This window comes from Vanellus vanellus, assembly GCF_965231255.1.
Source record: "Vanellus vanellus genome assembly, chromosome: 29".
NCBI lineage: Eukaryota > Metazoa > Chordata > Aves > Charadriiformes > Charadriidae > Vanellus > Vanellus vanellus.
This window is the reverse complement of record NC_138934.1, coordinates 1183241-1207729: the sequence shown is the minus strand read 5'-3', so window position 1 is coordinate 1207729 and position 24489 is coordinate 1183241. Positions and strand designations below refer to the sequence as shown.

The window sequence follows — 24489 nt, the reverse complement described above, 5'->3', positions numbered from 1 at the left end:
GTGAGTCACTCAGGGTTAGTCACCCACCCCCACGCTTTAAGACTTCCTCAACCAAGAAAGAAAAGTAATTGTAGTAGGTGACTCCCTTCTGAGGGGAAGAGAGGGCCCTATTTCTAGACTGGACCCATCCCACAGGGAAGTCAGCTGCCTCCCTGGGGCCAGAATTAAGGACATACAGAGAAAACTCCCTTCCCTGGTTCAGACATCAGATTACTACCCGCTACTGATTTTTCAGGTAGGTGGTGATGAAGTAGGTACCAGAAGTCTAAGGGCAATGAAGAAAGACTTCAGAGCCCTGGGACGGCTGCTAAGGGGATCAGGAGCACAGGTAGTGTTTGCTTCTATCCCAACAGTTGCTAAGACTGATGAGAAGATTAACAGGACGTGCCAGCTGGTCAATGCCTGGCTCAGAGACTGGTGTCATAGGCAGGACTTCTTTGATCATGGGCTGCTTTTCAGGACACCAGGACTGCTGGCGACAGACGGCAAAAGCCTGTCTCAGAGGGGGAAAAGGGTTTTAGGGCAGGAGTTGGCGGGGCTCGTTGACAGAGCTTTAAACTATATTTGAAGGGGGATGAGGATAGATCCGTGATTGCTAGCAAAAAGCCTGAAAGCGGCATGCTGGCACTAGACCTGGAAAAGATAAGGGGTATAACCGAGCCCCTTAGGAATAAGTCTAGGGGTGGCAGAATTTCAGCTCCCTCCAGTAAAAAGGAGAAAGGACCAATAGCCCAGCTGAAGTGCTTCTACACTAATGCACGTAGCATGGGCAACAAACAGGAGGAGCTGGAAGCCATTGTAGAGCAGGATAATTATGATGTAGTCGCCATCACAGAAACGTGGTGGGATGACTCAAATAGCTATAGTGCTGCCATGGATGGCTACAGGCTCTTCAGAAAGGATAGGCAAGCAAGGAGAGGCAGGGGGGAGGGTGGGCCCTGTATGTCAGGGTGTGTTATGAATGCTTTGAACTAAATGATGGAGATAATGGGGTTGAGTGTTTATGGGTAAGAATCAGGGGGAGAGCTAAGAAGGCAGATATCATAGCAGGAGTCCGTTAAAGACCGCCCAACCAGGATGAGGAGGCAGATGAAATATTCTATAAACGGCTGGGAGAAGTCTCAAGATCGCGAGCTCTTGTCCTTGTGGGGGACTTCAATTTGCCAGACATCTGCAGGGAATAGAATACAGCAGGGAGGGAACAGTCTAGAAGGTTCCTGGAATGCACTGGGGATATCTTCCTGACGCAGCTGGTGAGAGAGCCAACTAGGGAAGGTGCCCTGCTGGATCTGTTGTTTGTAAACAGGGAAGGTCTTGTGGGGGATGTGACGGTTGGAGGCTGTCTTGGGAACAGCGATCATGACATGATAGAGTTTTCGATTCTGGGAGAAGCAAGGAGGGGGGTCAGCAGAACTGCTACCTTGGACTTCCGGAGGGCGGACTTTGGGCTTTTCAAGAGCCTGGTTGACAAAGTCCCCTGGGAGGCAGTCCTCCAGGGCAAAGGAGCCCAGGAAGCCTGGATGTTTTTCAAGAAGGAAGTCTTAAAGGCGCAGGAGCAGGCTGTCCCCGTGTGCCGAAAGACAAGCCGTCGGGGAAAAAGACCGGCCTGGCTAAGCAGGGAGCTAGTGATGCAACTTAGGGAAAAAAAGAGGATTTATGGCCTCTGGAAGGAAGGACAGGCCACTCAAGAGGACTGCAAAGAGGTAGTAAAGCTATGTAGGGAAAAAATCAGGAGGGCCAAAGCCCAGTTAGAACTAAACCTGGCTTCTGTTGTCAAGGACAACAAAAAAAGTTTCTATAAAGCTATTAGCAATAAAAAGAGGACTAAGGGTAATCTCTGTCCTCTGGTAGATGGGGCCAGTAACACAGTGACCAAGGATGAGGAAAAGGCTGAGGTACTTAATGCCGCCTATGCCTCAGGCTTCAGCAGTAGGACCAGTTGTTCCCCGAGTACCCAGACCCCTGAGCTAGAAGACTAGGATGGGGAGCAGAATGAAGTCCCTGTAATCCAAAGGGAAATGGTGAGGGACCTGCTTCAGCACCTGGAGGTGAACAAATCTATGGGGCCAGATGGGATCCGCCCAAGGCTACCGAAGGAGCTAGCGGAGGTGCTCACCAGGCCACTTTGCCTCATTTATGAGCAGTCCTGGATAACTGCGGAGGTGCCAGCTGACTGGAGGTTGGCAAATGTGACACCCACCCACAAGCAGGGCCGGAAGGAGGATCCAGGGAACTACAGGCCAGTCAGTCTGACCTCAGTGCCTGGGAAGGTCATGGAACAGATCATCCTCGGTGCCATTGCACGGCACATGCAGGAGAATAGGGTGATCAGGCCCAATCCGCATGGGTTTGTGATGAGGGATGTGGATGAGGGAAAAGCTGTGGATGTTATCTAGCTGGATTTTTGCAAAGCTTTTCACACCGTTTCCCACAGCATTCTCCTGGAGAAACTGGCTGCTCATGGCATGAACAGGTGTACTCTTTGCTGGGTAAAAATCTGGCTGGATGGCTGTGCCCAGAGAGTGGTGGTGAATGGAGTTAAATCCAGTTGGTGTCCAGTGACGAGTGGTGTCCCCCAGGGATCGGTGCTGGGGCCCGTTCTCTTTAATATCTTTATCAATGACCTGGATGAGGGGATCGAATGCACCCTCAGTAAGTTAGCAGATGACACAAAACTGGGCGGGCGTGTTGATCTGCTTGAGGGTAAGTTGGCTCCGCAGAGGGATCTGGACAGACTGGACGGATGGGCCGAGGCTAATGGTATGAGGTTCAACAAGGCCAAGTGCTGGGTCCTGCACTTGGGTTCAAACAACAACATGCAGCACTACAGGATTGGGGCGGAGTGGCTTGAAAGCTGCCCGGCAGAAAAGGACCTGGGGGTGTTGGTGGACAGCCAGCTGAATATGAGCCAGCAGTGTGCCCGGGTGGCCAAGAAGGCCAACAGCATCCTGACCTGTATCAGGAATGGTGTGGTGAGCAGGACTGGGGAAGTGATCATCCCCCTGTACTCGCCACTGGTGAGGCCCCATCTCGAGTACTGCATTCAGTTTTGAGCCCCTCTCTACAAGAAGGACATTGAGGTGTTGGAGCGTGTCCAGAGAAGGGCTACAAAGCTGGTGAGAGGTCTGGAGGACAAATCTTATGAGGAACGACTGAGGGAACTAGGGTTGTTTAGCCTGGAGAAGAGGAGGCTGAGGGGAAACCTTATCACCCTCTACAACTACCTGAAAGAAAGTTGTAGAGAGGTGGGGGCTGACCTCTTCTCCCTGGTGACAAGTGATAGGACGAGAGGAAATGGATTTAAGTGATGTCAGGGGAGGTTTCGGTTGAATATTAGGAAACATTTTTTCACTGAAAGGGATATTAAACATTGGAATAGGCTGCCCAGGGAGGTGGTGGATTCACCATCCCTGGAGGTGTTTAAAAAAAGGGTAGATGTGGTACTTAGGGACATGGTTTAGAAGTGGGTTTTGTCAGGGTAGGTTAACGGTTGGACTTGATGATCTTAAAGGTCCCTTCCAAACTCAGCAATTCTATGCTTCTATGATGCTATGAATGTTGAGAGTGTTGGGCGTCTCACCCAGCTGCCTGCACCAGAAGACCAGCAAACCAGCAGGCTTGATCACCGCCTGCTCCCTTTACATGCAGGCGAGTTGTAGCTGCCTGCTTGAGAAAACACCACAGCCTGCCAAAGCACTTCTCACAGCCGTACGCAAAGCAGCTCCCCTTTGCTCTTGTCTGAAGAACACACCAGCAAACTTCAGGATGTCTCCTCCAAAAATCAGGATCTCTGTGGACAGAGGGAAGGAAAGGGAAAGTTAGGTGGACACCTTCTTCCAGAACCCACAGACCATGCCCCTCTGCCCGGAGAGGAACAGCCGGGCCAGGGTGCACCGTGGGGCACAGCTCAGGAAAGCACCACTCCGGCCTCTCTCCCAGGCTCACAGTGGCCACAGCCCTGGTACCTGCAGAGCAGGCAGGGAGGCAGGGCCTCAAGATGCCCCCAAATCTCGCAAAGGGGGAGGCTGGAAGGGATCTCAGGGGTCCATCTGCTCTGATACCGCTGCTCAAGAAGGGCGGCACAGAGCCAGCTGCCCAGGACAGTGGCTAGGTCATTTTGGAGGAGCTCTAAGGAGGGAGACTCCACAACCTCCCTGGGCAACCTGCACCAGTGCTCAGTCACCCTCACAGTCAGGAAGTGTTTCCTGACTTAAAGGGGGAACCTCCTGTGTTTCAGTGCATGCCCATGGCGTGGCCTCTGGTCCAGACACTGGGCACCACCGGGAAGAGCCTGGCTCTGGCCTCTTTGCAGCCTCCCTTCAGGTTTTAGGAACATTACTCAGATCCCCCATGAGCCTTCTCTTCGCAAGGCTACACAGTCCCGGCTCTCTCAGCCTTTCCTCACAGCAGACATGCTCCAGACCCTTCATCATCTTTGAGGACTCTCCTGCTTTGCTCTACAAGCGCTGCCAAAGGGGTGGCCACAATGTGCTCACGCTCAGCTCGGAAGGGTCAAGGTTTTTCCTCTGAAAAGGGGCTCGTGGGGGGCTCACACACACACACACACACACACAAAGACATGTCTGAGACAGCATCCTCAGGTCCCTCGCGTGCTGGCACTTGCTGGATGCCCACAGCCTGCTCTGGGCCTTAAGTCAGCACTGAGCCGCCTGCTTACGCCAGAGGCACAGAGGTGGCTGCTGAGAAAGCGGGTGCCTCCTCAGCCACAGTGGGGAGCAGACGGGACCTGCACTGCTCCGGAGCCACCAGTAGACCCTGGCTGTTCTCCCTGGTCCTCACAGAAAGCCCCAGACCTTGCAAGGAGGCAGGACCAGGCTGCCCAGCCCGCCTGCCTGCACCCTCCCTGAGCAGCCCCACAGCCCCACGCCAGACAGTCCTTCAGCATGGCTCTTACCCTCCAAAATGTCACACAGGTAGGAATTGAGGGTTTGCACCAGCTCATCATTGCCTCTGGGCGTGCTGCTCCTCTCAATGAATTTCTCTGTCAAAGCAGTGAAACTTGTAAGGGGGACACCCAGAAATCAGGAAACGCCAATGTGGACCAAAGGACCTGGCAGCCAGTTCCACGCTGTCCAGCCCGAGAGCCTGTAGGTGACACCTTCCCATGCCCGGCTCAGTGCTGCTGAGGTTGACCGCCCAAGATAATACACCGTGTGCCTTGTGGGCATCCCAGCAGAAGACCTCAGCAATGACAAGATGGCCACTCTGTCTGAGGGGCAGGGGCAGGCCTCCAAAGTGCCTGTGTGTCTGTGGTTGCTCCTCGCTGCTCACCCCACCTGAGATATCCGCAAAGAGCAGCACTCCGTGCACAGTCTGAGTGGCACTGCCTCTGCCCTGGGAGCTGTCACCAAGGAGAGTTGGGAGGAGAGCTGCTGTTTTCTGCAGTTCTGAGTGGTGGTAGGTCCTCTCCCAGGCAGTAGCGATCGTCAGCGCCCTGTGGCACACAGGCTTCCTCCAGAGAAGACGGCCAGGCCCAGCTGGCAGGAGGACGAGCACCTCACTGCATAGTGCGAGCCGCACAGTGAGCCTGGGGCCCCTGTGCGGGACGACTGGACCTCTGCCCTCACGGGGGTGGTCACAATCACCTGGCAGTGGCCTCCTGGCTAGGTCATCGCTTACCCAGCCGCTGACCTCCCGTGTCACAATCAGCTGGCAGGGACATCCTCCGTGTGTCACCGCCTGCTGCCCAGCTGCCACCGTTACCCAGGCTCCCTCCTCGACGCTGAGCCCCTGCCTCGGAGGCGGCCAGCGCCACCCCACTCCGCTGAGGACAGGGCCGCAGGGAGGCTCAGGCAGCGACCTCTTGCTCGCTTTGCAGCTGCTTCCCCTGTATCAGGGACCAGCTGCCTCCGGCGCAGAGAGCTCTTTGCTAGCCCTGGTCCTTCCCTCTGCGGTTAACACAGCCTGTGGCCATCTTCCCAGCAGGCTCGCTCCCTTCTTGCTCCCTTGCTCCCTCCCCAAGCCCCCAGCTGCCCCACCTCTGACAGCGCAGCCCTCCAGCTCTCCCAGCCCCGTAGGGACTGCTTGTAAAGGACCTTTCAGTAAAACTAAAAGAAGCGGTGTTGGTACAACGGGGAAAAAGACCTTAAGGCCATTTTTACAGCCAAGGGAGTGTTCAAGTGGAAATACTCAATTAGATCGTAAGCTTCTCTATATGCCAGAATGCCCACTCCCATTGTGCAGAAGACACTTGTTGTGTAAATTAAACGCACAACTAAATTTTTTGGCACATTCTGTTCAGTTGCATATGCCTCCAGAGGCTGCTTGTAAAGCACAAATAGGGTTGTTAGTTGAGAGAAGTCAAAGTGAAGAACGGGATATTCCAGAAGAAGTACTTGTCGTGGTTTGGCCTCAGCCAGCAACAAAGAACCACGCAGCCACTCGCACAACTCCCACAGCCGTGGGAAAAATCAGCAGAAAAGGGCAAGAACTCGTGGGTTGAAATATTATCATTTAACAGAACAGTCAAAAGGAAGAAGAAAGAAAAACAATAACACCGGTAAAGGAATATAAGGCGGCGATTACAGTACCGCCGACAAAGCGCACCGACCGGACCCGCACCGCAACCCACCCCAGAGTGGCGACTGACTCCCCCTCCCCGGCTAGCTCCTTTTATAGCTGGGCATGGGTCACGTGGTATGGCATGCTTGCCTCCCCTGCCGGCTCCTTGGGGAAATTAACCCCATCCTTGCCGGAACCAGGACAGTACTGGATGCTGTCATCCCTCTGATTGGGCATCAAAAATACCTGGACAAGCAAAGAACATGACTCCGGTAAAGACTGAATTGAAACCGGCAGCTCAGCCAGAAAGAAAAGAAGCAGTATCCCATTAAATTGGAGGCTAGAAAAGGATTAGAACCTGTAATAAATTCTTTTTTAGAACATGGACTGTTACAGTACGGGATTTCAAAGACGCCTTCTTTTGTATCGCTAATGTACCTGCCAAAAAGCCATTTGTAGAATTGCAGTGCCAACATCAAAAAACACCCAAACAATTAGGAGGGTTTTTAGGAATGGCCGGATGGTGCCGTCTATGGATCCCTCATTTTGGACTCATGGCCAAAGCACTATATGCTGCTATAAAAGGACCTGAAGGCGTTCTGGAGTGGACACCTGAGTGCAGAAAAGGTTTCCATGAAATGAAAAGGAAGCTTATGGAAGTTCCTGCTCTGGGACTTCCAAATCTGAGAAAGACTTTTAGACTATACATACGTGAACGGCAGCAGGTTGCGCTAGGAGTCTTAACTCCAAAATTAGGGAGTTGGGAAGAAACTTGTGTGGTATTTTTCTAAGTAATTGGATGAAGTCAGTAAAGGTTGGCCCGCATGCTTGAGACAAGTGGCAGCTACTCTTAGGCTGATTGATTGAAGAATCTCGGAAATGAACCTTAGGTCAAGCGACTACTGTGTTTGTACCCCACGCTGTGTCCTCTCTCCTTGAAAATAAGGGGCACCATTGGATTTTCTCCAGCAGATTAGCAAAAAAATAGCCTCAGAAGGAAAGGCCTGACAACCAATGTCATAGTAAAGGAACTATTTATTGACAGAACTGCATTTGCACCCTTCTCTTTCAAGTCTATCCGAGGCTGGAGTCTGCTGCCCGATACAAGTCGGCTGCGCTGTCCGTGTTGGCCTTCATGCGCGCTGCCAGGCGGGAGTCCCTCTGTCCGCTGGAAGTGTCCTCCAGGCTGAAGAGGTCCTCCAGTAAGGAAAGGCACCAGCTCTGCCGCAGCAGCCAGGCTAGCCTCTTCCTCCTGCAACACACGAGACAATGCTGGGGCTGCAGGCTCTTGCTGAACAGTGCTACATCGGACAGGGCCGGGGGAAAGCAGTGCAACGGACAAGCCAGTTGCATCTCCACGCAGGAAAGGGAGCTGACGAAGGAGGGGCTGCCAGAGTGGAACAGGGGCAAAGACGCGCTGCCGGGGGAAGCTGAGCGCTCCACAGGGCCTGTTGGCACTAGAGCGCTAGGGGAGCCAAGCAAAGCGGGCAACCGGCAAGAAAAGGAGTGTCGTCCCCTGAGCTTCCTCGTTCTCACACCTCACCTCCACCCACTGCTCCTTCCCAGTGCCCTGGACCTGCCTCCAGAGCCCTGCCCCTCGTCAGCCTCTACTCCCTCTTTACAGCTCTCTGCTCCCAGCCACCACCAACCCCCTGCCGCAGCCACATGTGCCGGCTGACACATCCCCAGCTGCAAGCTGCTTTCAACCCAAAGGTGGGCTTAGTTCCCATGACTGCGCAGGGCGGGAAGGAGTGTGGCGCTCAGTCGGTGCCTCTTCTACCCGTCCATCACTGCCTGAGGCCTCGGTCCTGCTAAAGGCTATGCATCAGGTTAGGTGTGGCCTCAAGTCTCGGCAGGTCTGGGCCCGGGTGCCAGGGACCAGGTAGGAATCGGCTTGTCCTCCCCTGGCTTCTCAGTTCTGCTTCTCACCGGTCCTCCTGCGGAAGGGAGGAGGCTCTTCTGGCAACATAAGCGTCCCATGGCAACTTTTCCACCTGAGACTTCAGAAAGGCTCCGATGCAGGTGCGGGGGAACTGCCTGTTGAGCAGGCTCAAAGCCTCTCTGATCATTTGCTCAGCCAGCTTCGTGCATTGCAATCGACAGCAAACCTGCTCAGGAAAAGAGAAACACTCTGATCTGCTCTCGTTGCCCAAGAGACTGCAGGAGTGTGTCGGTGGCTGGAGATGCCAGGGATATCCCCTACAACTGGGGAAGGCATCCAGCTCTGTCTCCCAGGAGATCCCTCCAGGCCTCCCCGTCTCTTTACCTCCCCTTTGAGGCTGAAGAAGGTGGCCTCGTCAAAGCGGGCTATCACCCTCGCTTTCTTCTTTAAGGAGTTCCTCAGGACCTCCGCTTCATTCAGCTTCACGAGGGCCTGTGCACAAGCACACAGAGAGCAGGTGAGCATGGGTGCAGAGCCCTCAGCCAGCCTTGTCCTCCCCCACTGCCGCTGGCATCTGCCTTAAGAAGGCCTGTTTCTCCCCTTGTGCCGCCCGCCCACACACTCTCACACCAGCTCAGAGCACAGGCACCAGGGATCCTTCCGACCGCCTCCCTGCTAATGCCCCTCGTGTTAAGGGGACGGTGGCCTGTGTCTCTTGCCGCAGAAGAGGCAAACCGGAGGAAAAAGTCAGGGTCCGACCCCAGCATTGCCCTTCCAAGGCCTTCTTAAGGCATGTCCTATTGCAACGGCAAAGGTGTCCTGCCCAGAGCCAGGCGACCGAGAGGACTCCATGCACAGTGGGGACTGGCAAGCGCGGCAACTCACCATGTAGCTGTTGGAGACATGCAGGTAGGCAGCCAGACACTCCAGAAGATAGTAAAAGGCTCTGGCAGCATCGCCTGTTGCCAGGTAGTGGTGAGCCAAAGGCACAAGCACCGACTCCACGATGGCTTTGCATTCACATGAGCACACACCGTGGTGCTTCCCGTCGGTCGTGCTGGGCAGCTCAATTGTCTGTTCGCCCTTTGCCAGAACTCGCTCGGCCACACTAGTCAGAGGAGAGTTCCCAGGGGAAGAAGACAGCAAAGAAGACACAGGCATCACCTAGGCTGCTCTTTCTCCCCACAGAGACGGCATCCAAAGCCCTTTGTTGCAAGCAGAGCACGAGGCCACGGGCAGGCGTGACTCCTACAGGTGCTCCTTAGGCAGGGGGAGCAAGACCAGCTGGGCTTTCTCTCACCTCCCACAGGCAAACCACCCGACTCCCTGCGGTGGCTTTGCCCCTGCAGATTTTGCAGCGCTACTCTGTAAGAACTGGAAAGCAAGGCCTGCTCCAGTGTAGCGGGAAGATCCCCTGAGGCCACAGCCTTTCTCAAGCACTTGCTCATTCCGTGGCCATCTCCTCCCAGCTCCCGCCCCACAGAAAGCCTCTTCCCTACAGTAGAGGTACCACCGGCAGCCAAATGCCAGCGCTTCCTTTGTCTCCTCTGGAGACCCTGAGCCCACTGCCTTCAAAAAGAACCAAAACCTTGCCTGCTCACCCAAAGTTCTCCTCCATGAAGTCCTGCTCTGCTGCAGCATCTGGAAAGAAAACAGGGGTTAGACACCTCCTCACGTTGCCCAGGGTCAGAGCTGCTCCCCCTCTCCCAGCAGGCTTGCAAGGACCCTTGCAAGGCTCCTGACACATTGAGGAAATTCTGCAGTGCTTGTCCTCAGCTCTTGGGCTCATCCCTAGCAGACCTACTCCCACCCGATCCCCAACACACACCCCTGGGCTCCTGCAGGGCCCGTGCTGTGCAGCATACCCCTGGTGGTGTGGGTCCTATCCCTCCTCAGCTCTTCTCCGGCGAGCACCAAGGCCTCCCAGCTGTGCGAGTCGCCTATGTCAGCGGGGTCCTGACAGCTCTCTCCCTCCTGGGTGCTGGGGACGGCCAAGCGGTGGAAGGCAACAAAGTCCCCTTGGTTGCAGCTCTTGCATTTGTGTGCATGCCGCTCCAGGAATACAGTACACTTGCGGTGCAAGTCGACCCGCTGTCTCTCAGGCCACAGCTCATAGGCAGCCTCCCGCAGCAGCAGGACACAGAAGGCCAGGACGCCAGACTGCCGCTCCATGGTCCTCGTGCTTGCAGAGGGCCTCTGCACACCTGCAAGGCAAAGGGCCTTTGCATTAGACTGCGCAGGAGCCCAGGCTTGGGGCCATCCCTGCCAGAGCACAAAAGTCTTGCCCTGCTGTGTGTCCTTGGCCACTAAGCAGCGCTGCTGCACACCAAGCCTTGCGGCACAGGGAGAAAGGGCCCAGCTTGCCTCGCTCATGCTAGCACAGCCCTGGGCACACAGTGCTCAGCTGCGCTCCAGGCAGGAGCTGGGCATGTTGCCACCAGCTAAAGCAAGCCCCGGCCAGCGCTTTCTCCCTGCTCTTGGCAAGGCAGTCCCACCCTCCTGAGCTTCCCTCTGCGCCACAGCAGAATCAAACCTGGCTAAAAGCCTGTCAAAGCCCCGGGGCACTCCGGAGGGCATCTTTGATCTGGATGCTGCAGGCGGCTGGGTGAAGATGTGAGGGACTCCACACGCCCTCCCATACCTGCGCTACAAGCAGCAAGTGCTTGCAGGCAGGGCAGCAGAGGCACTTGGGACGGCTGGTGGGAGCTGCCCTCCAGTGCAAAGCTAGTGTGCTTTGAGATGGACTTGTGAGGTCTTTGCACAGCCCGTCCCAAACAGCCATGCCTGCCTGAGCTCCAGCCACCCATCACAGGGCGGGAAGCTCACCATATGCCACGGAGCCCCACCAGGACAGAGCCGGCAGCTCCCTTGTCCACCTTACTGCTACCACGTACCGCTGTGGGCCTGCTGAGGGGTGGCTGGCCTCTCGGAAGGATCCCGCACATCTTCTGGCACCTCTGTGTTTTTCAGCCACTTGAGGATGTTGTCGCTCACCAGCATGTCCAGCAAGAAAATCATCCGGTACCTGAGGCCAGCAGGAAGGATGTGCCGCAGCAGCTGGGTGGTAAACACTGGCCCGATGACAGCCGCAAACTTCAAAACTGTCCGCTTCAGTGGCTTTAACCGATCCAGCTGAATCAGCGCAAGCTCTGTCAAAAAGAAGCAACACGTCTCTCTGGCCTGTTCCCCACGCTGAGGCTGGAGAGGCTGCAAAGTTTCAACACATGAAACAGGGTAGACTTTGGCCTCCTCTCCTCGGGACTGCACCTGCTGGGCAATCTCAAGCCAGGGTTGGCCTCTTCCATATGGCTCCACTCCCGTTGGAATCGCAGGCCACAAGGCCTGAGGAAAATGCTCAAAGGAACGCTCCCCCACCAAGGGTGGGGAGGGCAGGACCCAGCAGGTACCTGCATCCCATCATGCGCCCTACCAGATCTGGAGTAGGTTTTTGCCCAACGGAGCACACAGAGAACTTTCCCCACCTCACAGGTGGACTCAGAACTTAACTTGCCCAGGCAATACTATTCCTTTCTTTTGGCTTGCTTGGTTTTCTTTTTTTTGACAAAATGAGTGATTAGGAGGAATACTTTAGCATGACAGTTCTTCAAGGGTCGTACAAATGGCTATGGCTAGAGAGGAGGGACACTCATCGACAGCTCCCCCATCCAGCTCCCCTGGCTACGGAGGGATTTCCATGCCCATCCACCAAAAAAACCCCAATGGATTTGCTTTGGATGAAGGGCCTTGAGACCAGCGTTAGCTGGGGAACTTAAAAGGAGAATAGCAAAGTAGAGGCCACCTTCAAAGTTGAGACAGAGGCAAGTCAAAGATTTTTCCCAGCAAAGGATTTGTTTCTGTGAGAAAAGGGAGCCCCTTCAGTGTTGCACCAATACCCTTTTCTCTCCTACCTGCTGATGGAAAGCAGCCAGCAGGCTCACAGCTGGTCCACAGCCATGACAGGGAAGCGGCTGCCCGCAGCCCCAGGCCCGTTTCTGCTTGGACAGGAGCCACCTTCCCAGCAGAGCCCCCGCGCTGAGAGGGGGACTCTGCAGCGCACACATGCCCAGCCTCCCTCTAGCCGATGGCCCGCGAAGATGCCCCGCTCAGCCACGAGCCGGCAGACCGGCGCTCGGCCCCTCACCTTTCACGGTGGCGGGCAGCATAGTATTCTCCAGGTTCACGTCTGGTCTCATGATGCAGACCCTGCCATCATTCTCTGCGCTGCAGATCAAAGCTGCTGCGAGGGATGAAGCCTCGACTGCAGATGCTGGGTGGAGCAGGAGAGCACGAGTAAGACATTTTGCAAAGTCACTTGCAGCTTGCAAACATTTCAGAATTCATCTGAGATGGGACCAGTCCCACCTTACATGGTCCAGTGCAGGCGCACTGACCTGCCTGCGCTGAACGTGGTCATTAAGCAGAGAAAAGCAGTTTCCACTGCAAGAGTTTCTTTGCACAGCCCTCCCAAAGGTGTTCTGCCTTCAGAACACCTTTCCCAAACAGTCCTCCGGTCAAAGCTTCCAGAATTCCCCGGGGGCGACCGAATGCTCGGGCACAGAAAGTGGCAGCACTGCTGCCTTCACCAGCGCTCCCTCCACAGCCAGGGAAATTGCCGATGAGAATGCAAAATGTAGCGTCGACCCTGGCTCTTCCCAAGGCCAAAGCACTCTGCTGGCATTGCTCTCTCGGATGGCATTACCACCCTTTTCTTCTGTTACCAGCACCCTTGTGGGGCTTTATGCTTTTGGATTCAAGTGCCCTGGGCCTGTCCCTCACCTCAAGCTAGGGTTTGTTCTTAGATGAGCTGGCCTTTGGCCAAGGTAAATTACGCACCCATTAGAATGCCTAAGGAACACCAGAAACGCATGTGCTCTGGAACAATTTCCCCTGTGTTTGAGCCACACAAGCTCTGCCCCAAGAATTTAGGCCCCTCCAAAACACCAGAACTCGCTAGCCCCTGCTTTGGCTGTGCCAACAGCAAGGCATGCAGGAGCCCACGCCTCCACCAGACCAAGTTCAGCCCTGCTGCAAGATCCGACTCTGCCCAGATCCATGGGGGAACGGTGGAGCAAGACTGTGCCGCGGAGAAGGCGCCACAGCGACTCGGTAGGCGCAGCAAAGGTGCTTACTGATCAGGCTCTCCCAGTTGTCCTTTGCTTTTTCACCCTGCCCCTGGGTGTGGAACAGGAGCATGTTGTTGCAGCAAAGGCAGCGCAGCAGCTCCTCGCAGTAATATGGGATCCCCGAGCTTCTTTGGATCAGGAAGCTGCACAGGAGCAGACCAAGCAGTGACCAGCACAAGGAAAGGAAGGAGAAACACAATTCAGGTGGGTGGCGAGTCACTCAGGCAGAACAGGGTAGCCCGCATCGTCGTCACAGCTACACCTCCCTTTGGAAAGGGACGGTCCTCCCGCTGGCCGGGCCTTTTGGGCCCCCTGAGCCTCCAGCCTTCACTCAAGTCCGTGGGAAAAGAATTGCGGACAATGCCCAAAGCACAGAGCAGCGAGCCCTGCCTGTCCTCTCCTCAGGAGCCTAGATCCTCTCTGGCAGCAGGGTGGACCTCTGCCCCCAGGACTCTGCCTCCCTTCCTCCCTGCGCAACAGCGAAGGGCTGACACCTCCCACGCTCGGTGTCTAGGGAGTCGCCCACTCTCAGCTCACCCCTGCCAGCGTGAGGCATAACTAGCAACCCACGTGCGCTACTGGCTAGAGTCAGTGATGCTTCTCGCGGCCCTGCGCTCCCTCTCCTGGGGGACTCGTCCCCCACCGTGCTCTGCAGAGGTTCAAGCCCTCGGGAAGAGCTCACCTGCCTCCAACTTACCTCGCTAGCTCCCTGGGGATGCTGACCACTCCAAGGTCCTGGCAGACTTTCTGCACCACAGATGAAGCTTTCAGCTCATCCAGGTGCAGATAGGTGACTTTCTGGGACGTTGTGTTGTCTGCTGCGGCTTTGCAAAACCTCTCTGTTGTGGCGTAGCCCGGAGCTAAGCTCATGACCATGAAGAGGGAGACGTTTCTGAGCACGGGTGACAGGATGCTCCAGGAGGCACGGTCGATGAAATGGGCATTGTCGATGACAAATATGCCAAATTCTCCTCCAATGGTCTGAAAGAAATTGGTTGTTCTGAGAGGAATCTGCTGGATCCTCAGGTGTCTTCCGGGGGAGGAGATTTAGCCTCTGTCTCTTGAGAGGATGCTCTCAAGTCTCTCCCCAAGCCCTTCCCTGCTCAGAAGCTTACCGACTCCTCATTTCTTTGAGACTTGAGGGTCACACCTAACATCACTTGCCCTGCAGAAGGAGGGAGCTTGGGCAAAGGAGACGCAGAAGACATTGTTCCTCCTCCAGGGCACGCTTTACAGGAGGAAAGTTATTGGGTGTGTTTGTGGGGCTGCGGAGGGGCGTGGCGTTGAGGACTTTCTCAGGCCCAAAAGGGCCATGATTCAGGCACGTGGTCCTCCCGCCTGCTCACACTGCTGTGGTACAGAGCCCGCAGCCTACAAGCTTGTTTTCCTTCTCTGGTGCAGGAGGAGGGAAGGAGAAATGCTCACCTTCTCCAGCACTTTGGCCCAAGTCGAGTGCAATTCCATTTTTCTTTGATTTGCACGCATCTCGCGAACCTTGTCCGAAACGGGAAACTGGAGTCCGAAACGGAAAAGCAGAGTCAGGGAGAAACGTCGCTCCAGCCTTGGCACATCCACCCACCATGCAAGACTGCAGAGCGCACCGCCTCTGCTGGCCTCAGCACCGAGCCTCTCCCCAAGAGGGGCAGGAAGCCACGGTGGGGACTCCTCCTGGAGCCCAAAGCAAAGGCCCTCTGCTGAGGGTCTCTGGCAGAGCTGGGGCGTACGGGTGGGATGAAGAGATGCGTCTCTGGCTGTGGGAATCTTGGGCTGGCTGGAGCACACCACTCCTGCAGTGGTGATCTCAGCACGAGGTCAGAGACAGCCTCTCTCCAATGCCACTTCCAGGGTGCAGAACAAGGTACCAAGCACTGCCAGGGACAGCGTGGGACACAAACTCCCCACAGACGGGGAGCCCCCCGGGCTCAGCAATGGGAAAGGTGTGCCATCACCCCCACGATTCCCACCCCTGAGATAAGGCAGCCTTCCCACGCAACGTCAGAGACCAAGCAAAGCTCAGGAGAAGACCTTCTCCCGAGCCAGACAGGCCTCTGGCTCTCACCTCGACAAGGAAAATGTCATTGAGGAGGCAATAGCTGCTCTCTTCGATTGTCCCTTGGAGCTTGGTCTTCAGCACGCACTGCCTCTCACTGCAGGAGTCGCAGTCCTGGAGGCCCAGGGCCCTGGCCATCAGCGTGCGGATGGCAGAGAAGGGCTGCCTCACGTTGACCTCGAGCAGTTCCATGGCAACCACCCTGCCGTGCAAAAGCAAAAGGCACTGAGATGCCACACGGCCCGACCCTTCTGAGACAAAAGGGGTGGAGATGCCCTTTGCGGGGAGCTCTTCAGCCACCCAGCTCAAAGCGCTTCCCAGAGAAGGCCAAGCTTTTCACTCCTCCCACGAGAAAGGGCAGAGAGGGCCAGTTGCTGCCAAGCCACTGGGAGAGCCGGGCCCAGACCCTGTGTCTCCGCAGCGCCGGCCCAGCTCTCGCTACATGGCCCCTGCAGAGGAACTCATGGGGCTAAGAGGCAAGGATGGAGCAAGTGTGAGTTTGCCTTTGGGCTCCCGACCCTAGCAGTCTGCCTGCCAGAGCCCAGGAAGGCTTTGCTGCCCACATGCTCTTTCTGGGAAACAGGCAGAGGGCAAGCAGGCCTTCTGAGACAGGCCACCCTGCTGTCCGTTGGGTCTGCCCTCAGATGAAAAGCACTGAGCAGGGGCTCTTTCCTTCCCTCAGCGCCTGGCCCAGAGGTGCAGGAGGAAAAGCTGTGGCTCAAGAAGCCACCTCCAACTCCCCAAAGAGGCAGAGGCGGGAGCAGAGCACGCAGGTGCTCCTAGGGAGTGTCTCCAGGAGGCTTCCTCGGGAGGCTGCAGTCCCAGGGCCAGGGGCACTGGCAGAGGGGCTGCAGTGTTCCATGGCTGTCAGGGGACGGGCAGGGGTAGTGTCCCAAAGCTACAGGTCGAAAAGCTGTACCTGTGACCAGCATCCTGGCCTAAATAGGCCAGTTCCGTAAGCAAGCGGCTCTTGCCGGAGCCCGCCGTGCCCTCAAATGCCAGGATGTTCCTTTCTCCTAAGTCCCTGTAGGCTTTCAAGCAGCTGACAAAGAGGTCCATCTCCTGCTTCCGACCTGTGAAGACAAGCAAGAAAATGAGCTGCTGGGGCCTGCTGAAAAGACGTGCCTTTTGTGGGCACCCTCCACGGCAGCTTCCCCCCCCCGCCACTGTTCTCACTTTTACCATTCCGACTCTCTTCCCCATCCCACTGTGGGGAGCCAGCGGCTCTGTGGGGTTGAGCTGCCTGCCGGGATTAACCCATAACAGCACCCAAAACATCGGGCAAGACACTGAGTGATTAAAGGCATCTCTTGTGTCCTGACACTTCCATGACTACGCTCAGGTGCTGCTAAGAAAGGAACGCTGAGGAGTCAAAGGGGGAGAACCCACCGCCAAAACTCTCCGTCAGTCTGGCACAAGGAAATCTCTTTCCTGATCCCAAAGATGGGGATCAATGCCACAGTTGAAAGCATCCTTTGTACCAGGTCTGGAGCATGGCAAGGAGCACCAGGCGCCTCACCTTGCTTTCCACCCATAAGAGATCAACCGAGTAGGGACCAAGACAGGCGGCACGTGCTTAGGGCCGCTGCAGGCAACACCATCCCTGGTCAAAGCCTCTCTCTTTCCAGCGGGGCACTAAAAGTTACCAAGAGGAAGAACCAGGGGTTCAGAAGAGCAAGGCGTTCTCCACCTACCCAGCAAGGGGACGTACTCTGATCTCTTCTTGGAAAGGCCCATGCCAAATACGCTAGAAGCAGGGGAAAACAAAACACAAGTCAGTTAGCTGGTGAGGAGCCAGGGGACACAGAGAAGTAGCCTTGCCTGGTGGCGACGGATGTGCTTCTCGGGTACCTGCTTTTCTTTCCAGCAGCGTGTTATCCTGTGCACACTCCAACCAGCCAAAGTTCAAGCTGACACGCTAGGACAGCTTCAAGCATAAAGAAGCCCAACGGCCATGGCGGGACAGGAGAACATCTCAAGAGTCCCTCACCAGAGGCCAAACCCAGAGAACTTGGAGGCACGTGAAAGAAGCAGAGGTGTGCTCTTGGCTAACAGACAGCTTTACCACGTTGGCCAAAACCACCAGGGGCCAAATCCTGCCCCAGAGGAAGAACTGAGATTTCAGCAGAAAGACATGAGGAAGGGTGTCCCGATGGTCCACGTTTCCCCGTGGGGATCAGAGTGGCGCAAAGCTGCCTGCTCGGAAGCAGCTGGGACGAGCGCCTCTTTGGGTCAGCATTACCAGGGCACAAGGTGGACAAGCACAGCGTGGAAAGCCCAGGCAAAAGCCATCTGGACAGAGCCTGCAAGGCCAGCTTGCGTCTGCCAAGAGAGACAAACCTTCCCCAATCCTGTGCTTTCCCTTCCCGCTCTCTCAGCAGCAGAAGACAGCGGGGGAGAGAGGCAAAACGCCTGCCACGCCAGAGCTGCCGACCATCTCAGCCACAGGGAAGGGAGACCAGCTTGGTCTCTCTCTGCAGAACTGCCCTTTGCTGGCCAAGGCTGCACCACCCTTGGTGCCACCACCCCCTCATGCAGCCCTCTCAGAGGACACTCACCTCTCCTTGGTCATGCCCACATATTGATAGACAGTGCCAGGCTGGCGAATGCCTTTCATCTCTCGCTCCGGCAGCTCCTTGAAGTAGTAAGGGGGCAGCCCAGAGGCGGCGTAGGTAGCTGCATCACAGGACACCAGCCCAGGGTAGTGCACCATCATCCGGGCTGCCAAGTTCACCTTCTGGCCGATGACTGCCAGAGAGAGAGCACGTGTTAGAGACAGGGAGCACGCCTTGATGGAACTGTGCCACCAGCCCTGCCACACCCTTCCAGGCCCATGGCTGCCTCACCTCCAGCACAGGCCAGCCCCCCCGCAGGCTCAGCAGAACCCAGGGGAGCAGCCGCCCACAGAGCCCATTCTCCCGCCCTGGGCCTGGACCGGCGCCACCGGGGCGTTGCTGACCGACTGCTGGGCAAGCCCTCTCCCAGCCCACCTTCCTCTTCCAGACTGCTGTGCTTAAGCAGGCCCACGCCAGCCTGCGCGCCTCAGACACACGCCTCCTACCTGTGTATTCATGCCTCAGAGGGTGGCCGATGATTCCGCAGAACACCGTCCCGCTGGTAACTGCCACAGACACTGCCCTGGCACACAGGGAAAGAGTGGGCCTTCAGCAGCGCCCCAGGCGCAGTCCTGCCCTCCCAGACACATCCCTTCCCGCACCTGCCCTGGGCCCTTGCCTGGGCCATCAGCTGCCCTGCCCTGCAAGCATGGGTCTCGGGGACGTGGAGACTCAGGGCGCAACATCCACGGGTTGCAAGGGATAAGGGACAGGGGCAGAGCACATGCAGGGCCACAGCCCTCTCCTGAGCACAGAGGGAGGGAAGGCGGTGCCCACAAGGTCACCGCCTGCCATGACAGCAGCTTGAGACCAGGAGGCTGGGCCCCATCCCTGTTCATGGGCCAGTCGCCCAGAAGGGCCTGCCTCTGGCGCCAAGGAGCCTCTTGCCCTTGCGAGGGCTTGTTCCAGCGCCATGGCCAGCAAGCTGTGCTTGCAGGGACTCCGCCTGGCTGCCATGGGCTAAGCCCAGGGGTTGCCTGCCGCCTCTGCGGGCACTGCCTCCTTCCTCCAGGGACAAGGGAGGGCAAGCTAGAAGACACGTCTCTTTCCGGTGAGCCCACTTGCACCGTCCCAGGCAGCATGCAGCCCCCCACCCCCACCACACACTCACTCTGTTTCATCGAGCATGGTGGAGCATGAGTTGAGGATCTGAATAGCACTCTGCAAGGCGTGAGTGCTCTCGTAGGGCAGCTTTTTTCCAGCGAGTCCAAACACACAGAGGAAGGTGCAGCCCTGCCAAGGACAGATGCAGCACATCTTGCTAATATGCCGAAGAGGGAGTCCCTCCCTCCTTCTCACTGGCCACCTTCTCAGGGCTGGGGGAGATGATTGTTCCCCCACACTCACTTTATCACACAGGAGGACTTTGTTGATCTCGCCATTGTGAGGATAGAGGATTTCCAGCATCATCCTGCTGGCATTGTTGAGGGTCTCGGCGAGAGAAGCTATTTTGATATCTGCACGAAGCTGCAGCTGGATGAAGAGGATGGTGACAGGCCGTAGCTCAGAGAACAGGCCCAGTGGCACTCTGTCATCAAGCTGGAAGGCAAGAGCACGATGGCTTCACCAGCCTGCTCTCCTGGGGTCTTACTGCCCACCCCAGACAGCGAGGGAGAGCAGGCGTCCTGGCAATAGCAGGGACTGCAGAGGAAGGGCTAAATCCTCCTCTCGGTGCAAATGGCAGGCAGGCTGCCCAACCGCCGGCAGGCAGTTACCAAATCATAACACTAACGACAAAGGAGAGAAAGGTGCTCCGCTAACACCCCATCTTGGGACAGGTACAGGCATGAGGGGAGACCCTCGGGGATGCTCTAGGGACTTCAGTGGAATCTCCCCTTTATCCCACCCTCATGGCCCCAGCACACCCAGAACCACACCCACGGAAAAGACAAGTCCGCCTCCCGCCACCCATGTCTCTCTGAGGACAAAGCCAACAATGGTGCAGCACAGGTGGCCCTCAGCTCTGTCCCCCCGCCTTGTCGTCTCAGGGTGCGTTTTCTTTTCTTTCTCTGTTCCCGTGAGAACTCCGTCTCTGCAGTGCACCACTTATGCCCTCCAAAAATGCAGCCCCCAGCAGCGGTGGCCTTGCCGTACCTTCCTGAGAGCAACTTCTGGGATGTACTTCCTAAGCACCTCCTCCGCATTAGGATCATCAGGCAAGACAAGAGCAGGACTCATGGTGCCTGAGGAGAGAAAATGCAGGTGGTCCCTGGGAGGATGGGACTACGAGCTGTTGCAAAGCGGGGGATGGCACAAGAAACGGGGGAGAAAGCGTCTTCTGCCTTTGCTCATGCTGCCACCTCCAGATGCTCAGGGACGAGCTGTCCCCTGGAAGGAGGAGGCAGCAGCAGCCACTGCCCCAGCTGATGCACAGGAGGCCCAAAAGCAGGAGTGCTAACTGAAAGGGGGAAGAGGGAGGAGGTGGTCCCTCTCTGGCCCCTGAAGCAGCCAGGCCCAACCTGTCTGGCATTTCACAGAACAAGGTGAAGTGGGCACTCACCTTCCCTTTCCGAGCGGTGGCTCATTGGGTCTTGCACAAGGTTGTGTAAAACATCTTGGCATTCTGACCAAGGCATCTCATCCATGCCCGTAACCTGAAGACACACAGAATGAAAGCACTGCCACTGGCCTCCCCAGGAGTCCCAGGGGACAGAGCCTGCCCTCCACCCTTGCTGCCTGGAAAAGGGGAGAACAAGCCTGCCTGGATGGATGGGACAGCGGTCTTCCTCAGGAGTACCGGAGCTGGGCAGGCATTATCCAAGCATCCCCCAGATGTCAACAACAGCTCCATGTCCCACAGAGGACATTGCCCACATTGGCAAAAACCCTTCCCATGCCTCCCGACCCCTCAAACCAAGCAAGCACAGCCCACAGTTTTCCCTGAGATGGAAGGACTAGAGCTTCAGCTGCCTGCCCGCTTTCCAAGCTACAACTCTCCCCATTCAGCTCCTCGGCCTTCTGACATCTCCCTCCTTCATGGCCAGGGCCGGCTCCTCAGAATGGCTCAAGAGGCCGTCCCATGTGCCTACCTTCACAGCTCTTTCGCCTGACAGACGCCTTTTCCTGAGCCGGTGCTGCTCACAACGCTCCCAGGAGGTGGCGGAGAGGATAACATCACCTGCACCTGCAAGCTGTTCAGCCTCACGGACTTCAGCCAGGGAATGGCCACCAATGCAGAAGTACTGCTGACTCTCGTTGCCGAAAACGATGAGGCTCATGGGCCCTGCAGTGATCCCTGGTGAGGGAGCGAGGGAGAAGCAGAACTGACACAGGGAACATTTGCAACTCTACAGCCCCCAGCACCTCAGCTGTTCAGAAGCTAATCGGAGGCCCAGCAGGGAGACGGGCAGTATGGAGAGCAACAGCACCCTCCGTCCCACGCGGGGGGATATGGACACAGCTCCCTGAAACGCCTGTCTCGAAATAGACAAAGGCAGTCGACATACACAACATGTTGAGAGTGCTGGGCGTCTCACCCAGCTGCCTGCACCAGAAGACCAGCAAACCAGTGGGCTTGATCACCGCCTGCTCCCTCTACATGCAGGTGAGTTGTAGCTGTCTGCTTGAGAAAACACCACAGCCTGCCAAAGCCCTTCTCACAGCCGTACGCAAAGCAGCGCCCCTTTGCTCTTTGTGAAAGGCAGGGGAGAACCCAGCAGGGGAAAGGATGCAAAGCTACCCCCACCTGAAAAAATGAAAATACAATAATCACCTCCCGCAGACATCTGTGCTAAAACACACATTCAAAGACCCTAATCCTTGATCTGACACCCGCTCTACCTTTAAGCTGCCTCTGCATCTGCAGACACAGACGCACGCAAACACAGCAGTACCCGCTCTGACTACCGTTTGCCCCTTCAATGCTCCCACGAGATGCTTTCCTTTGGCACTCGCCCCAGTAGGGATTCCCGTGTTCCCTGCTGGTGAGAAGCACCCTGTTGCACGAGAGAGTGCCATGGATCTGCATCTGGCCCAGCGCCCATACCTATCTTCAGTTGGACCGTCTGACCCACGTCCGTGTTACGCTTCCCATACTTCTTCCGGATCTGCTGGGTACATTGCAGCACCAGGCTGATGGTCTTAGCCAGCTCCTGGGGTGCTGTTCTCCACAGCACCAGCACAGCATCTCCTGGGAAAGGGACGGGAAGGCAAAGGCTCTGCTGACACAGGTGGCAGGTGTCCCTGCTCAGTGGCAGGGACAGCAGAAATCAGCCCACGTGCGGAGGAAGATGGGCTTGTGGGTGGCTGCCACAAGAGGCAAAGGCAGCAGATCAGTGCACGTGGGCATTGTCGTCCAAAGAACATACCAGCAAACTTCAGGATGTCTCCTCCAAAAATCAGGATCTCTGTGGACAGAGGGAAGGAAAGGGAAAGTTAGGTGGACACCTTCTTCCAGAACCCACAGACCACGCCCCTCTGCCCGGAGAGGAGCAGCCAGGCCAGGGTGTACCATGGGGCACAGCTCAGGAAAGCACCACTCCGGCCTCTCTCCCAGGCTCACAGTGGCCACAGCCCTGGTACCCGCAGAGCAGGCAGGGAGGCAGGGCTTCAAGATGCCCCCAAATCTCGCAAAGGTGGAGGCTAGAAGGGACCTCTGGGGTCCATCTGTTTCGACACCGCTGCTCAAGAAGGGCGGCACAGAGCCAGCTGCCCAGGACAGTGGCTAGATCGTTTTGGAGGAGCTCTAAGGAGGGAGACTCCACAACCTCCCTGGGCAACCTGCACCAGTGCTCAGTCACCCTCACAGTCAGGAAGTGTTTCCTGACTTAAAGGGGGAACCTCCTGTGTTTCAGTGAGTGCCCATGGCGTGGCCTCTGGTCCAGACACTGGGCACCACCGGGAAGAGCCTGGCTCTGGCCTCTTTGCAGCCTCCCTTCAGGTTTTAGGAACATTACTCAGATCCCCCATGAGCCTTCTCTTCGCAAGGCTACACAGTCCCAGCTCTCTCAGCCTTTCCTCACAGCAGACATGCTCCAGACCCTTCATCATCTTTGAGGACTCTCCTGCTTTGCTCTACAAGCGCTGCCAAAGGGGTGGCTACAATGTGCTCACGCTCAGCTCAGAAGGGTCAAGGTTTTCCCTCTGAAAAGGGGCTCGTGGGGGGCTCACACACACACACACACACACAAAGACATGTCTGAGACAGCATCCTCAGGTCCCTCGCGTGCTGGCACTTGCTGGATGCCCACAGCCTGCTCTGGGCCCTAAGGCAGCACTGAGCCGGCTGCTCATGCTAGAGGCACAGAGGGGGCTGCTGAGAAAGCGGGTGCCTCCTTAGCCACAGTGGGGAGCAGACGGGACCTGCACTGCTCCTGAGCCACCAGTAGACCCTGGCTGTTCTCCCTGGTCCTCACAGAAAGCCCCAGACCTTGCAAGGAGGCAGGACAGGGCTGCCCAGCCCGTCTGCCTGCACTTTCCCTGAGCCGCCCCACAGCCCCACGCCAGAGAGTCCTGCAGCATGACTCTTACCCTCCAAAATGTCACACAGGTAGGAATTGAGGGTTTGCGCCAGCTCAGCAGTGCCTCTGTGGGCGCCGCTCCTCTCAATGAATTTCTCTGTCAAAGCAGTGAAACCTGTAAGGGGGACACCTAGAAATCAGGAAACGCCAATGTGGGCCAAAGGACCTGGCAGCCAGTTCCACGCTGTCCAGCCCGAGAGCCTGTAGGTGACACCTTCCCATGCCCGGCTTGGTGCTGCTGGCAGCAGTGGTTGACCGCCCAAGATAACCCATCATGCGCTCTGTGGGCGTCCCAGCAGAAGACTTCAGCAGTGACAAGATGGCCACTCTGTCTGAGGGGCAGGGGCAGGCCTCCAAAGGGCCTGTGCGTCCGTGGTTGCTCCTCGCTGCTCACCCCACCTGAGATATCCGCAAAGAGCAGCACTCCGTGCACAGTCTGAGTGGCACTGCCTCTGCCCTGGGAGCTGTCACCAAGGAGAGTTGGGAGGAGAGCTGCTGCTTTCTGCAGGTCTGAGTGGCAGTAGGTCCTCTCCCAGGCAGAAGCCATCATCAGCGCCCTGTGGCACACAGGCTTCCTCCAGAGAAGACGGCCAGGCCCAGCTGGCAGGAGGACGAGCACCTCACTGCACAGTGCGAGCCACACAGTGAGCCCTGGGCCCTTGTGCGGGACAACTGGCCCTCCGCCCTCACGGGGGTGGTCACAATCACCTGGCAGTGGCTTCCTGGCTAGGTCATCGCTTACCCAGCCGCTGACCTCCCGTGTCACAATCAGCTGGCAGGGACATCCTCCGTGTGTCACCGCCTGCTACCCAGCTGCTACCGTTACCCAGGCTCCCTC

At 56.8% G+C, this 24489-nt stretch overlaps 1 protein-coding gene across 1 annotated transcript; it reads right to left on the bottom strand.

Annotated features, from left to right (window-relative positions):
- Positions 1-7596: 7596 nt before the first annotated feature.
- On the bottom strand, positions 7597-24201 carry LOC309682465 (adenylate cyclase type 10-like; the record flags this gene model as incomplete). The annotated part of the gene is made up of 26 exons (XM_082496556.1): positions 7597-7774; positions 8452-8630; positions 8789-8896; positions 9290-9512; positions 10006-10045; positions 10270-10608; positions 11299-11553; positions 12546-12671; positions 13534-13670; positions 14225-14508; positions 14953-15039; positions 15587-15779; positions 16497-16650; positions 17272-17324; positions 18136-18325; positions 18639-18715; positions 19304-19425; positions 19540-19731; positions 20287-20375; positions 20693-20786; positions 21222-21427; positions 22178-22321; positions 22500-22538; positions 23662-23766; positions 23876-23983; positions 24051-24201. The coding sequence occupies 26 exons, from the start codon at positions 24199-24201 to the stop codon at positions 7597-7599; spliced, it is 3873 nt and encodes a 1290-aa protein (XP_082352682.1).
- Positions 24202-24489: the final 288 nt, after the last annotated feature.